Source organism: Hyaena hyaena, unplaced genomic scaffold (genome assembly GCF_003009895.1).
Source record: "Hyaena hyaena isolate Hyena2069 unplaced genomic scaffold, ASM300989v1 scaffold_334, whole genome shotgun sequence".
Taxonomy (NCBI): domain Eukaryota; kingdom Metazoa; phylum Chordata; class Mammalia; order Carnivora; family Hyaenidae; genus Hyaena; species Hyaena hyaena.
Genome location: NW_024080967.1, coordinates 458275 through 474074, shown reverse-complemented (window position 1 = coordinate 474074; position 15800 = coordinate 458275). Strand labels below are relative to the sequence as shown.

The following is a 15800-nucleotide window of genomic DNA, read 5'->3' as shown; positions in this document are numbered from 1 at the left end:
ACCTGTGATATTAGATAAAGCCAAAGAATCCATAGAATCTCGAACACTTTGCTCTGGTTTCAAGTCTGACAAACACTCCAGGGAATCTTCATACCACTGCGTTTGATCATGATTATATCCTGAAGCCCCTTGGTCCAGATCCAATTCCTGGAGCCTCCTACTGCTTGCAGGGCCTGGGTGGCTGCCATAAGCAGAATCACCCAGCCCATCTTGTGACTGTGCCCAGTACATATCAGATTGGTATTTTTTACTTGCAAGGCTCTGGTTATTTTGCTTTAACTCGGTCTTATTTTTAACCATGTTATCAGATATCCAGTGCTCACCGGCTCGAATATCTAGCTCATTGGGCGGCTGCTGAAAGAGGCTTTTATCACCAAACTTGAGGAGGAGCTGCGTCATATAATCTTCATGCTCGGCCCATTCTTCAGGGTCTTCTGGGGTTTCGTGCTCCGCTCTGCCTTTCCAAAATTCTTCATTGACAAAACCTGCTCCCTGCCTGGAGAGACTCAGATCCTCCAGCTTCCGAGAAAGGGTGTCTTCAGCGTTGCCTGATAGGCCGGGAAACTTGTAGTTCAGAGCCGGGGACAAGAGCAGAGACTGTCTGCACTGATCTGCTGACCGACTGCTTTTGCCCATCCGGACACTTCTTCTAGAGTCTCTTGATCGAGCTGACTGAAATGCAGAGTCAGAAGAATCAGAGGCATGGACGTCTTCACCAAGGCTGCATGTTTTCGAGCAATAAATCTGACCTTGTTTGGGGAGGAAGGGACACCCCAACAAAGAAGCCTTACACTGGGCACAAGAAAAGCAGGCCTCTGTAGCATGCCAGTGCTGCCCATCGTAGGTCATCTGTGCATGGTCGACACCTGTTTTGAAAAAGGACAGTAGGGGGTTACAGTTCAATCTTGACATAAAGAAGAGAGAGACAAGATGGTGTACGAGGAAATTCTAAGAGGTGACGGAAATGTTCTGGATCTTCAAAGGGCTGTGGGTCACACAGGTACGGTTAATTCTCATTATTCACAGATCCCATACTTTTGAATCTGCCTACTTGCTACCATGTATCCGTAGCCCCAGAATCAATACTTGCAGAGCTTTCAGGGTATTTGCTGACAGGTGCAGAATGATGGAAAATTTGGGCACCGATGTGCACTTTCCCAAGCCAAGGGCAAACAACCGATGCCCTGTGGGTCTCCGTACTCATACATATAACAGCTGATCCAGCCACGGTCAATTTACAATCAGGTTTTTTTTGCATTTTTGTGCTTTCTGTTAATTCTGCTGTTTCTTTTTTTTTTTTAATTTTTTAATGTTTTTTATTTATTTTTAGGAGAGAGAAANTTTTTTTTTATTTTTAGGAGAGAGAAAGACAGTGTGAGCAGGGGAGGGTCAGAGAGAGAGAGGGAGTCACAGACCGAAACAGGCTCCAGGCTCTGAGCTGGCAGTCAGCACAGAGCCCGACGCGGGGCTCGAACCCACGAACCGTGAGATCATGACCTAAGCGAAAGTCGGACGCTTAAACGACTAAGCCACCCAGGCGCCCCTAATTCTGCTGTTTCAAAGGGCTCCCAAGCATAGTGCTTAAGTGCGTGCTGTGTACTGTTCATAAGTGCAAGAAGGCTGTGATGTGCCTCACAGAGCAAACGTGTGCGTTAGATCTAGAAGCGTCATTCAGGCATGAGCTACAGCGCTCTTGGCTAGGAGTTCAATATTAGTGAATCAGCTGAAAATGTGAGCAGGCCCTTGCAGGACCCCAGCCCTGTATTTCCCCCAGGAGCAATGGTCCAGTCCTCAATGACCCAGGTGACCTTACAGAACACAGCCATCGCAAATAATGACAACTGACTAAACACGCTTTGCTGAAACTCCCCAAACTAAAACACTTAAGATCTGTACGTTGCCCTGTAAGTTCTAGAGAACAAACCCACACTGGCTTGGAAATCACGGGCCAGCTGCGCACTTACCGATGTGCTCCCCACAGGTCTCACAGTACTCCGCATACAGAGACTCAAAACAGCCGCAGCAGAACGGGCGGCCATCCTTCATGATGTATCTCTGTCCCCCCAGGACCGTTTCACACTCCAGGCAGCAGAAGTGCTTCATGTGCCAGTGGCGGCCCTCGGCTTCTGTGCACTCATCAGCAAAAATGATCTTTAAAAGGAAATGGGATGAAAAGATCGTGGCGAGCTCTTCTAAAGGCCGAGTAACTGCATGTTTTCCAGACAGCTGACAGACACTGGCTCTAAGAAACCACTTACCTAGCTAACCTTGTTTCTTACAGCCTCAAGCTCAAATCTCACTGGATTTAGATACAAAATAAAAGCAGGAATTGAAAACGTTGAAAAAGAGAAACTCAGTGCTTGCTTAAACTTAAACAGATTTTTACATCGGAGATAATTTGGTCATATTTTTGCTCTCCAATCACACTTTGTTGGCGTAATCTGGCATAGCGTACGTTAACACTGAAATAATTTAGTAGTCTGTAGTTTGGTACTAAGCTCATAAAAATGTCTGCAGTCAGCAGCTACAGCTATCCAGATGCTGGGCTGTGTGAGCAGCATGTGTAGATAATGCTTCATTTAACCTGGTGGTCAGGTCCAGGTTAAAGACTTTATTTTTTATAATTTTGGTTTCAAAGAAATTTCAAATTACACATTACTGAACAAAACTGAAAGAAATGTATAAAAGCAAGCCCCAATAAAGCTGACGGTCACTGTTTGAAGGAGACTGAGGAGACAAAGAATAAATGCAATAAGGTACCCTGGACTGGATTTTGGAATAGAGAAGACATTAGCAGAAAAACTGGACACCTAATTATAGTCTGTAGTTACTGGTATTATGCCAATGTTAATTTCTTGGTTTTGATGCATATACTATGGCCATGTAAGCTGTTAACAACAGGGGAAGCTGGGAGAAAGGTCTACAAAACACTCTGTCATCTCTTCAAGTCTTCCATAAATCTAAAATTACTTCAAAATAAAAAGCTTTAAAAACACAATTCCTTCCACGTCACCATCCCTTCCCATACACCCCCGGGGGTAACCACGGTTAACTCAGTATATGTCTTTCCATGCTAGTTCTGAGTGTGTGCAGACATGTACACAATCTTGACTTGTTTCTCCCTTTATGTAACAAAAAAGATTATCTACCACTTACTATTCTTGCAACTTGTTTTCTTCTCTCACAATGCATCAAGGACATCCTACTTACCAACACACAAACACACCTGCTGCCTTCTCTTTATTAGCTACATATCATTCCATTATATGAGTGTACAGGATTATTTTTAAAATACACAGGCAAAAGCAGGAGATTATTGATATTTTGCTTAGATGTGTGCAGTGGAATACTGGCTTACTAGAAGCTTATTTTTCCCAGTGTTCAGGGATAAACTTTTTTTTTTTTTTACCTCATCACATGCTGAACACCGTGGTTTGAGCAGTTCAGCGTGGTGCCTGCCACAGTGAATTTTTCCATCCTGATAAAAATAGATGAGGTCGACCAGCAGCTCGTTACACGTGTAGCAGACAAAACAGGAAGGGTGCCAGCACACTCCAGGGCCCGCACGCGAGGCAAACACTGCAATTTCACCTCCATTTATCTTCAGCCCACACTAAAAACAAAAGGATTTGAAATGGAGATGATCCTTCTTTAATGACTGGATGCTCAGCCTTCCCTACTTTACACTAAATCCCATTATGTCAAGAAAGCTTTTATTTGTGGCCCCTCCTGTTAGTGATGAAATAGCTCTTTAACGCTGGACTATTTCTGATTCTTAACTGGAATGAACACGCCTCAGATACACTACCACACGAGACTGGTCCTAAGAATGGTTTCATCCAACTCGCATGAAGAGGCCTCTTCCTGAGCCAGCTCCTCTTGCGTACATTTCCCACGCTGAGCCAGGAAGCGTCTGAACGTCTTCATTCTGTTTCCGCAGTTGGGAACACTGGGTGGACCCTCGCACCTCTCCCCACGCCCAGATTTCACCTGATGTTTACACAACGGCAGACTGACTCCCCCTGCTACAAACACTGAGGTCCATTTCTTGAAAAGCTAGGCTGCCTTGTATTTTTTGGAGGCTTTCAGGGCCCCCACCTGTGCCAGGCCTGTCCTCTGCCCCAACCTTACTCCATCCACGCCACCACCACGAGCCACCCATCCTGGAAAGGGCTACCTGCTCGCACACGGCGTGCATCACTGCTCTGGACAAAAGTTTAATTGTTCCTCTTCCCAGTGCTTCTTTCTTCCTTTGAGCGCTGAATACCTGCAACTCCTTCTTCTCCTCTTCACTCAGAGACTGGCAATACCGTACCTTCAGAGACAGAAAAACAGAAGCACCACCCTGGGGCGCTCAGTCTCCCTCACCAAGTCGGGATTTCCAGGGTTAGAGCTTCAGCAAAGAGCAAGGCTAGCTGGCCTGCCCCATGAATCCCCAATTTAAAAGTGGCACCACACCTTTAAAATGACATCAGATCCACAGCCTCTCCAACAAAAGGGAAATGCAATTCAAAGGAACTTTTTTCTTAAATAAGGAGAGTTTCAACTTTTATCAGAGACACAAAAATGGAAGACATTAACCTTTCTACAAAAGGTTTCAGCTTGTTAATTGCCACTTTCACTCTCCATCCTACAGCCCCTCGGCTGCACTGCACGGCCGGCCCTGGCCACCAGAAAGCGCTGGCTCTGGCTGAAGGGGCAGGGAAATCTCAGCAATTCGTAGTTCCCGTAAGTGGTGGGTGGCTGCAAACACCATAAAAACCAACTTGTTGTTAAGTTTATTGCACTGACACCCTTTTCTCTCGCAAAGAATGGAAAGCTGTATTCTCAAGGCAAATTTTAACTGAAGAAAGAGGCAAAAGAGCCCTAGGCAGTGAGGAGGTAGGGTTTATGAGAGGCATCTCAATGTTTAGGGTTTATTTTTTTTTTTAATTAGGCTTCTTCCTGATTTTTACCTCATTATCATGTGGCGGCAACTGGTACAATAGCTGTTTAATACGATGTTTCTCTCCAGGGCTGTTAACATAAGGAACTTTTTCCTCTGGTAAGCAAGCAAAGTAGAGCTGGATCTGGGTAAGGGATGGAAAGGAGGACATCAGCATACCGGACATGAACATCTTAGCTTACATTCCATCTTAGAAAGTTACCTTTTCCTTTAGGTACAAGGGTTGGCCTCTTGTAGCTAATGAGAAGACCAGCTGAGCCAACTCAGCAGAACTGCGAATCTTCAGATAGCTAGCATCCAGCTGCTGAATTGCTCTTCAGGAATGTAATTTGTAGTGACAATTAGGGGCATCATAAATTATGCACCATAAAACGTGCACACTTAATGCTACTATTCCTCAGCCAGCCTCCCTAGGGTCAGCCAAGAAAGAGTGCTGCACATGACCACACAGGCTGCTTGACACCGCCCCAAACCCAGACGCTACACGGGCACACTCAATTTGCTCTCTGAATTTTACACGTTACAGAGACAAAAGCTGTTCTGTTAAACTTTGTAAACTCTCCCTTATCAGGTTCTCTCAAGCATCAGCTTTCTTTGCTTCCATGGGTGTTATTTTCTAAGTACCTGGAGTCTGTTTCCCCACTATAACTGGAGGGGAGCCATACTGCGCTGTACTGAGGTCACTTTGAAAGGAGAACTCCATTTCTGTTTGGGGTTTTTCCCCCGTTAGATTTCAAGGAATCTCCCTTAATGCACATGGGGTACTTTGCAGTGCTGAGAATGAAGGTGGTTTGAGGGGAAAATGATCAGGGAACTGAGTGCTTGTCTGCTTCAATATCTTAGCATCACACAAAACCTACCCAATCATAAGCTGCAAGAAGGGATTCTCTCCTAGTAAGTAGTCAAAATTCTGCTTTCCTAACCATTATGCCAGCACACCACCTCTCCTCCCCATTGTGTCCGCCACAGAAGCTTTTACAGCTAGAAGTGCTGCTCAAATACCAGCTCCATGTGCACCGGGTACTGGGCTGTGTAGATGCGTCAGGAGCCCCTATCCCCGGAAGACCCCAGCATGCAAGAAACCCCCATCACCCAGGAGCAGCAGCACACCCAGCTGGGACCTTATATTTCAAACTATGGCTTCTCCCACTTAGTATCTGTCACTGTGAGTTCATCATTATAAGGATATTGGGGGGGTAAATCTGCATATATAATACTCTCATCTTAAAACAACAATGCAAAGCACAAAATTAGTAGTATTCCTTTTTTTGCAATCCAGTCTGTGGTGACAGATTCTTTTATGTGTCAGGGTATCAAAGGTCAAACGTCTAAGCAAGAACACTTCAGGTGGTTTCTTACAGCTCCGTACTTCTCTTCCAAAGCACAAGCGTTGCTCAGAGCTGGCACGGAAACGTTCCTCTTTCACTACCTTTTTGTTGTTACTGATGTTTTTAAAAAGTTTAAATTCCTCTCTCTCCGAAGAGCCGAGTCAGATCTCCACGTAACAAATGCAAAGCTAAGCAGGACGCAGGACGCCACTCGTTAGAGCAAGACTCGCATCACTGTACGGCTCAGGAGCACAAAATGACTGCAAACTTTCACCGAGGAATTAAGTATGCCCTTCCAGAGCAAACATTGATACTATCCGAAGGGGAAGCACCAAGGAGGGTAGCACAGCATGTCAGCAGTGGCAGTAACGGTGTATACAATTTTTTAGCCACTCTCAAAAACAAAAACCCTGCAATGTTGCTGGAAGACCGAGCACGCGGGGTGAGGAGGGCCCACCTGCTCCGGCCGCAGGCCCGGGGGCACCCAGGCGTACTCCTCCAGGGCACAGCCAGAGTCGTCGTCTGATGTGGAGCTCCTCTGGCACCCAAAGGCAAGCTTGCTCATTTTGGGCTCCATCTCCAAAGGCATAATAATGAGGTGAAAAGGCTGGCTTCTCAGTCACAGGACATCAAACGATGGCTGCTGTGGACAACATAGGGGAAAAAAAAAACAAAGAAATTAAAACCTGAAGGCACTACTCTTGCCCTCCAGGGACTTGTATGGAATGTTTACACACAGCAGGGCCTAGTTTTCTAGTAACTATACTCGTTTCTAGTAACCAAATTACCAGTGTCCACACCCCCAACCCCACGGAAACTGCAGAGCTAGAGCTACTCGATTTAGAAGCAGCCCCCTGAACAACTTGGCATTTCAGGAGGTGCCACCAAAGCCAGCTTGGTTCCAGCCGCCTTTAACAAGCGCCTCTAACATACTAGTCATTAGAAAGGTTCCCAAGAAAACTGCTTTGTTGACTTTCTAACTTTCCCACCAATAAGACCCTGTGAAGTCTTAGGAGCGGAACAAGTGTCAGAGACGGCACCCCCCCCCCCCCCCCCGCCCTGCCCGCTGCTTATGTGCTCCCCACACCCCACCCTGCTCCTGGTTTCCTAATCCCAGCCGCTTCCTGCTGCCTGCACACAGTGGGTCCACGGGCAGGCTGCTCAGGTTTCCAGTTTCTAATCATGTTCTGGAGAGACAGTAAACTTCATTTACTCATTGAGTAGAAATAGCAGTTAAATCCTTAATATGGCACATTCAATCCAAAAGCCTTTAGTATCAATGGGCGAAAGAAAGTCAGCCAGATGGTTCATTAATGAGTTCCTTCAGCAGAAAAGTAACTGAATCCAAGCACGAGGCTAAAATAAAACCCAGCTAGCTGACTATTACTGTGGAATTGTATTACCAGCAGGCATTCATTGAAAAGTCACACCTACTATGTGCGACAAGCTAGCAGCCAGCTACTGGGCAAAGTAAGACACAAACCCAGTTCTGGGCGGAACGTCTTTCTCAGATGGAAGGGCTGCACAAGTGTCAACACCAGGGCCCCCGCTCTACAGCACCGTTATCAGCATTTAAGCTTCTTGTTAAGTTTCTTCTGATTCTTAAACAGAACAAGACTTTCAGACTCAGATGCAGCTTTTTTATACCTGCCCCCTTCCCTCCCCCTCTCCCTCCAAGGAAAGGAAAGGAAGGGAAAGGGGAAAGGAAAAAAAAAAAAAAGAAAAGGGAAAAGGGAAAGGAAAAGATCATTAGCCTGACCCCAAGTTAAAGAAAACAAGGCTCCAGTAAATTAAATGGCTCACCTAAGGTCACACAGCTAAAAACGCAGTCACACTACGTGCCTGACTCATCAGACTTCCAAAAACGGTTCTGCCTTAAAAAAATCCTCTCACCTGTTCTCACAAGTAGGAAAAGCAGTGAACTCGCAAGCACACTCCTACCGGAGACGAAGTCCTTTCTCAGCAACTATGTCAAATGCAACTCTACAGTATCAGAAAGTGTTACCTATCACAACCTGATTATGAAAACGTGTGGTTTTTTCTTTTATAAACAAAGGGCATAAATTAAAATGGTAACAGTTAAAATGGAAGGCCAAACCTTATGGCTACAATCGTTATTAGAAGGAGCCACACAGTAGGCAGATATTATTTCAACTAATAAATTTAACTTTTCCTTCACCCTGAACAAAAAGTAAAGATGACCTCATTTCTCCACTATCAGGAGGTTATGACCTTTTAAACAAGTCATCATTTCACACAGGTGCAATTCTTTCCCATCTTGACTTACATTCCTCTTAGCTCTCCGTGTTAAGAAAAAAAAAGGGGGGAGGGGGGAATGTGTTAATGAAAGTCAGAAAATTTCTTGGATCTAGTCTTTCCCTTTTGTTTTGGAAAAAGCAACTCCCACGTGTCAAAGGAAGAAAACTAGAGGTTAAGAATTTAATTAGTAACTCAGAAATCCCCACCAGGAAAACTGGGGGGGTGAGGGGATGGGAGTGGGACCTTCAATGTAATTTTAACCTGAATTGTGAAATATGTATATTCGGCCCTAGCCAAATCTGGCTGAGGAAGGAGACAATAAGGTACCTGTGCTGCAGAAACTTACAAAGAACACAAAAATTAACTAGAACCTAACAATTACGACTATACTATAAAGAGAAAACCTACAAATTTAAGACAAACCATGGATTTTCCAAGCTAGCACAAAGACACAGCTACCAAAAAGCTGAATTACTTTTACAGCTGTATTCCTTGATTAGCCTTTTGCAAAAAATGTACAGTAAATTGCCATCCTAATCAAGGTAAATCAACTTTTTTTTTTTTTTTTTTTAGCACTAAATGACACAATCCGCCTCCCAATCTGATGCACTGGCCACGCCTTGAGCCTCCAACTCCCACACATTCGTCCCAGCCTCTCCACACACTATACTGTCAACCATCAACAATGTGAAGGGTTCGACTGAAGGGACATGAGCGACAAAGTCCTATTTATCACAGGCAAGGCTTTCAGTTTTGTGTTGGCATCCTGACAGCTAACTCAGTCCTCTGCGCCTAGCTTGGCGGGATTAGTGTTATGACATTTAATCATCGTATGGAACAACCCAATAGGGTGTACCTCAATTCACAGGTGGGAAACCGGAGCCTCAGAACCATCTGCCACAGGACGACTGTCCAGAGGAAACTTAACAAGCAGTGGCCTTAGAACCTGGCCCGTGATCTTAAACCTCTAACCCCACACTGCCTCCTAGCGGTGGGACCTGACTGAGCCAGTCCCCTTTTCTCTGGATGGTTCCTCCTGCTACTGCACCAGTCATGACAAATGACTGAAAGCAGGGAGACAGTCCATTTTGCCCAGAAAAAGCACTTCAAGGACAGCACACAGTCAAAAAGGATTATAAAAATTCACCAGCCTCATGAACTGTTGGTTCAGAGTTTATTCTCTGGAGAAAGCCTCTTTTTGCTTTACATCAGAAGATAATAAAATGACAAAACATTACATGCATTAGGAAGGTCTCAGAGCCGACCCAAATATTAAAAGAAAAATAGTTACCTAGCATGACCTTCATTTGATAACACCAACATTTGAATATGGATTTTTCTTTTTTTTTTTTTTAATTACCTGTGGTGGTAGACCCTTATATGGTTAGGTATGTCATTTTCTCATACTATGTCATATGAAAGCAGTTGACTGCTGAGCATGGGTCTTGCACTTATAAAATGTTAAAGTAATAAAAGCGATAAATAAATATTTCACTGGGGCGCCTGGATGGCTCAGTCGGGTTAAATGTCCAGCTCTTGATTTTGGCTCAGGTCCTGATCTCACAATTCAGGAGCCCGTGTTGGGCTTTGCGCTGACAGTGCAGAGCCTGCTTGGGATTCTCTCTTTCTCCCTCTCTGCCCCTCCCCTGTTCACTCACTCTCTCTCTCAAAATAAATAAAAAAAAATACATGATCTCCCAAATATCCCTTATGTAGACATTTACATTTACTGTATTGCAAACGCTTGACAGCACAAAGAGGGGAACATGGCCATTACTTCTGCTCTGGGTCATGATCTAGAATCTTCCTAATGACATCTAAACGTGGTTATATCTCATCTGCCAAAATACCACCTTTTATAGACCAAACACAAAACCATGTGTGAATTAGATCTAAAAGAAAGACTTAATTTCACTTCCAGGCTTTGTCTCTAGGTTGATCATGTGAAATACAGACACGAATCAGGTCTACAAATGAGTTGAATTATAATGGGAATATTCAAAGTTGGAATTGTGATATAGAAACATTTTCAGGATTTTTTTTTTGTAGAGTTACACTTAGATCGACAAGAGTGACCTGTCCATTAATTTTGTATTTCATTTTTGTAAATTTTTATTTTTTTTAATTTTCAACACAGCATTTATTTTTTTTAATTTTTTTTTTTACAAATAGTTTATTGTCAAATTAGTTTCCACATAACACTCACTGCTCATCCCAAGTGCCCTCCTCCATGCCCATCCCCCTCTCCCCCCATGTAAATTTTTATCTTGATTTAATTTCAAGCTTCAGAAAAGTTGGAAGAATAAGGAACCCCTTATTTCAGGTAGCCGTTACCCAGACTCATCAATTGTTTACACTTTGCTTCATCTGATTTATCACCATTTTCCTCCTCACAATCACAAACACGCATTACACACACTTTTGTGGGAACCCTTTGGGAGTGCATTTTAACGTCCTCTTCCCTAATCACAGCGAAATTAAATATGGTATTACATTCTCAAAATGTTTACTAAAAAAAAACTGTGCAAGACATGGTGCGAGATACTGGAGATCAACAGAATAAAAAGCCAAACTAGCTTAGTATTCTGTGATTATTCTGAGGGAGGTTTATTGTCCTGGTCTTGAAATGCTGTAAGTAACTGAATGAACTTAGTCACATGTGAATGACAATTGTGCTTTAATCAATTATCAATTCCGTGCTCAGTTTTTCCTGTTAAGGAAACGAATCTGGGAAGGCCCCACCTCTCCAAAAAAGTCTCTTCAGAATTCTGGATGTCTCATAATCCAGAGAAAAAAGTAAAACAATGTTCAGGAACGGGTTTGTTCAGGTTCCAAACAGAGTCTGACCATTAAGGAAATGTGTAGAGGGAGCACCATTTTTAAGAGCTAACAGTACTGTCAAAGATGGCACTGAGGTCAAGCACAGAGAACAGAGATTTGAATTAAATTAAAGCTGGTTAGGAGTTATTCACAGATACTTTTTGAAACAGAGGACTAAAAGCTAACTAACTAGAAAGAAGACTCAAGGAGACGAATGACAAAAAGAAAAGGGGATGGACACAAAGGAGACGCGAAGGAAGCCTGAGGTTGGGTAGAGAGAAATGAGATATTTTCTTACCACAGACAAGGACCATCACGGGAGCGCTCCAAGCAAGCCAAACAACAGAAGGTGGAAGAGTTTCATTTCCCTTCTTTATCCCTTTTCTCCCTTCGCCCTTCAAAAGAGTTAGCTACTTCTCACCATTTAAAAAGACTCAAAGACAAACAGTTCGCAGATGCAGGACTTCTCAATCATCATATAATTGTCAAGCGAACATCTCACCCAAGGGATAGAGCAGTACGCAAGGGACTACGATCTGGGGCTTTAACATGCAAGTAAACCCAGCCCTGAAACCTTCATACTTCTGGCACGCCACCGAAATCATGAGGCCTTGTTCTTTATTGTAACTATTTTCCTTACAAAGATGGTCTAAGTATGTGAAAGTTTTAAAGAAAGGAATTATATGAATATAAAGAATTAAAATTACGAATGATGTGTCAAATTGGCATGGTTATTTCCACTCTGACTACACAGATTTTCTTGAACCTGACCGGCAACGTTCAGAATAAGAACAACATATTAATAGCCAAGGCCAAGGTTGACATGTGAATTTCATCTTCTTCCTGAGTTCTGGAGGTTCTGTAGCCTCCTGAAGGAAAAACGATTTTGACAAACTATTAGCCACCATTCCCATGTCCCTTGGAATCAACTTCTAACCAGTCTTTACAACAAAATCTCCAGTGCACCTGCACGGGCACAAAACGCAGAACGGTCTACAGAGCATGGCAGGGTATTTCCAGGTGTCTCAGTAGAGCAACAATCGTGAGAACCCAATATATGACTGGCTGTAAGTTGGCCCTTGTTCCCCAAATCAGAGTATGGCCTCATTCATCCAACAGTGATGTAAGGAGGGGTTCCTGGTGAAATTTACTTTGCAGACTCATTTATTCCATCTATTCATTCATCTCTATATTTAAGGGCCATTATTGAGTGGTTCTAGAAAATACCACCAAGAGGCAACTGACTTCATTCCGTTAAAAGCTAGGACTTTAAAAAGAACAGGTATCTAACATAAGAGTGTTTCCAAATTCCATTACACATTTCCTTGTTTTCTGGAGTCCTGGTATGTGTGTGATTATATGGGATTTAGCCTTTGACTGATCATTTGTTTTCATTCTGAATAGAAAATGAACAGTAGAAAGAACACTGGCTTCAGGAATCTAATCTAGTCATCCAGTTGGGCGTGCCCCTGAACCTGAACCTAGTTCCTCAGTCGGAATACAAGTTTAGGGCTATCTCACAATATAGAGCTGATGTGTGGAACTGCATGGCCCCAAGGCTTTAAGATGGTTGAAAAATTTTTTACAGCTTTTCCGCCCCTGCACTCATGATAGATTTTGAATTCTTGCTACTTTAATCTCTTAGAAAGTAAGCAGCCTTTTTCCTTTGCCCACAACCAACCAGCTCCAAATCTTTTTTAATATTTTGCTTTCAATGTTCTGCAAATTAGACAACTATAATTAGGAAAAAAAAATCATCTAGAAGTATATAGAATCATTACACCACGAACAAGGGCTTACACATTCCTTCTGTAAGTACAGTAATCACTGATTAAATAAGATAATATTCGAAGTGTGAAGGTCTTACGCAAACTAAGAGCAGCTCTATTGTTTTGCTATGCTATTTCGGTCATTTGAGAATCATTTATTTTCGGTGCACTATACGCCTGTCTCCAGGACAGCTAAGGAGTACTATTTTGGTTGACCTTGATATATACATAAATGAGCCTTTACTATTTTTCCCTAAAAAGCTTCACAAGTCAGCAGAGTATATGAAGGTCCAGAGGCAGTGAAGAGTCCAGAGTCCCACTGGAAGACAAAAGCAATAATAGATGGCAATGGTAGCATTGAATGACACTTTCAAGAGTTATAAAGACCAGGCAGCAGAATTTGTGTTTAACTCTAAAGGCAATGGGAAAAGACAAAGGCACGGAAGCAGAGGACCACTGCTGGTCTTAAAGAAAATTAATACAACAGTGATGGCAGGAAAGAGAACATGAACCTGGGAGGGGCCTATTGGCTCTCTGTTACCAAGAGAGCTTAAACATGGTGGCCTGGGTAACCAATAGGAACGGGGGAAACTGGGTCAAAGACAGTCTTGAGTCTTTTTTTTTTTTTTAAATGTTTTATTTATTTCTAGGAGAGAGAGAGAGAGAGCGAGCAGGGGAGGGTCAGAGAGAGAGGGAGTCACAGACTGAAACAGGCTCCAGGCTCTGAGCTGGCAGTCAGCACAGAGCCCGACGCGGGGCTCGAACCCACGAACCGCGAGATCATGACCTAAGCGAAATTCCGACGCTTAACCGACTAAGCCACCCAGGCGCCCCATGGTAGTCTTGAGTCTTATGTGACTGAAAGATGGCATACTAAGATGGAAATACTACACAGCAAGTCAGAGGGGAATGAGGATTTGAGAGGATTTGAGGGGGTTGAGGAGAAGGAGTTCAAACAGATACATACTGAGGTTTTAACTATACATCAGTTCTGGTATGGTTCCTATTATTAATCATTTTCGTGGACTAAGTCACCGAATCAAATCAAAATCATGCAAATGGAAAACAGAGTAATTTTCAGTGCCTGTCATTGCATATGAAGTCTAAGGTCATACCCCTAATTACAAATACTTTTCCCAATCAAATTCCACTCTAGTTCCTATGTGAAGATTACCATGGCATTGCAGGGTCCCTACGGAAAGGTATTTCTTGTGTGAACATCCCCAGGGAAGTTAGAAATCCTTTGATCACCAAAACCCAGAACAGATACCGATTTGTGAACTCAGTTGGGCTAACATTCCCTAGATGTCCCCTGCTGCTAAGTGTCATCCTGAGGGCCACAAACTGCTTAACAACTTCTTTGTTAAACTGCTTGTTAACAAGGCCTTAGCACACAGAAGACGCAGATCACCCACAACTACTCAAGAGCTACTCTAACTCTTCAGGCTAAATATGCAGGTGGATTAAATTTAACTACAGACTAATTTGGTACTACAAAAACCTGTAACACTTCCCAGTTCCTTTCAACACACAAAATACACAGCCCTATGGACACAGGTATCCCCTAGTTTATGGAGACTTTTAAAAAGCCAGAGAGACCTGAGATCAACGTAGGTATCAAAACTGTGATAACCAAGGCTTGAATTTCATAGTAGATCCTAAACTGTTATCTCTTTAAAGTTTTCACACACAAAGAGCACTCAGCGCTTACGGTCTGCTAAAGACAAACGTTCAGAACCCAATTCACTTTTATTTACGTTGAAATGAACCACTGAGTTAACTGTAAAATAAAAACATAATGAAGGTAGCCAACGACACTGCTTAATCAAACATTACTGAAAGAACTTCGTACCAGCAATTTGTGGCATTAGGCCATGTGCCCTTTGGCATTTTCTGTATTTTCCAGGTAAACCTCCATCCAACTTGTACATTTTCCAACAGCTGAGTGGCCTGTCATGTACCATCCAATTGCCAAGAAGCTATCCATTTTTCCAAGAGGAAATGTGGAACGCTGTGGGGTTTCAAAGCATTCTAATTTCATGCACAAATACATTCCACGACAGTAAGACAGACCGCTTAACAAAAGGAGGAAACATGATGACAAAGCATGGTCCTTTGCCAGAGCGACGCTTCTGGGGTCAGGTTTTTTTGGCTGTAAACCGCGATATACAGACAAAATCCAAAACGCAGGCCGGGGGGCGCCGCAGACCACGCACGGCACTGCTCTACTGGGCTAGTTATTTTCCATAATGGGGGACGCAGATATTTTTCGCAAATCGTGTTCCAGTTAGTCTCCTATTGACTTTCTGAATTTCTATTTTCAACGGCGGCCCAAGGAAACGGCAGCCAGACTTGACTCCAATGTACACACAGACTCAGGTTTCACCCCGTCACCTGTTGGCTCCTGAACAACACTCCTCTTTGTGAAACTTACAGCACTCGTTTGAAACAAGCTTCCAGAGAAAACACTTCAAGAAAGTGTTTGAGAAGTCACAAGACTCGAGTTGTAAAAACAAATTCCACACATAGCCGGGTTTATACTGACATAGATGAATGTGGAACCCCGAGGTTTTTTGTTGTTTTTTTTTTTTTTAAAGGGGGGTGGGTGGGTTCGGGAGGAGAGCCGGAGGGAAAGGAGGTCCCCGTGTTCCGGGAAAATCCAGCAGGCTGCTCTGGACA

General features: G+C 43.4%; 1 protein-coding gene across 4 annotated transcripts in view; it reads right to left on the bottom strand.

Annotated features, from left to right (window-relative positions):
- The window catches only part of PRICKLE1 (prickle planar cell polarity protein 1), a 112572-nt gene that overhangs the window by 4109 nt on the left and 92663 nt on the right, over positions 1-15800 (bottom strand). For 3 of the 4 annotated variants that reach the window (XM_039249347.1, XM_039249349.1, XM_039249348.1), the window contains exons 2-7: positions 6731-6916; positions 4956-5069; positions 4178-4315; positions 3410-3613; positions 1965-2151; positions 3-866 (exon numbers count right to left, since the gene is read on the bottom strand). In XM_039249347.1, coding sequence (XP_039105278.1) covers positions 3-866; positions 1965-2151; positions 3410-3613; positions 4178-4315; positions 4956-5069; positions 6731-6862 — 1639 coding nt within the window. In that variant the 5' untranslated portion in view covers positions 6863-6916. The remainder of the gene's footprint in view (positions 1-2; positions 867-1964; positions 2152-3409; positions 3614-4177; positions 4316-4955; positions 5070-6730; positions 6917-15800) is intronic. The other variant, XM_039249350.1, reaches the window with a different exon arrangement.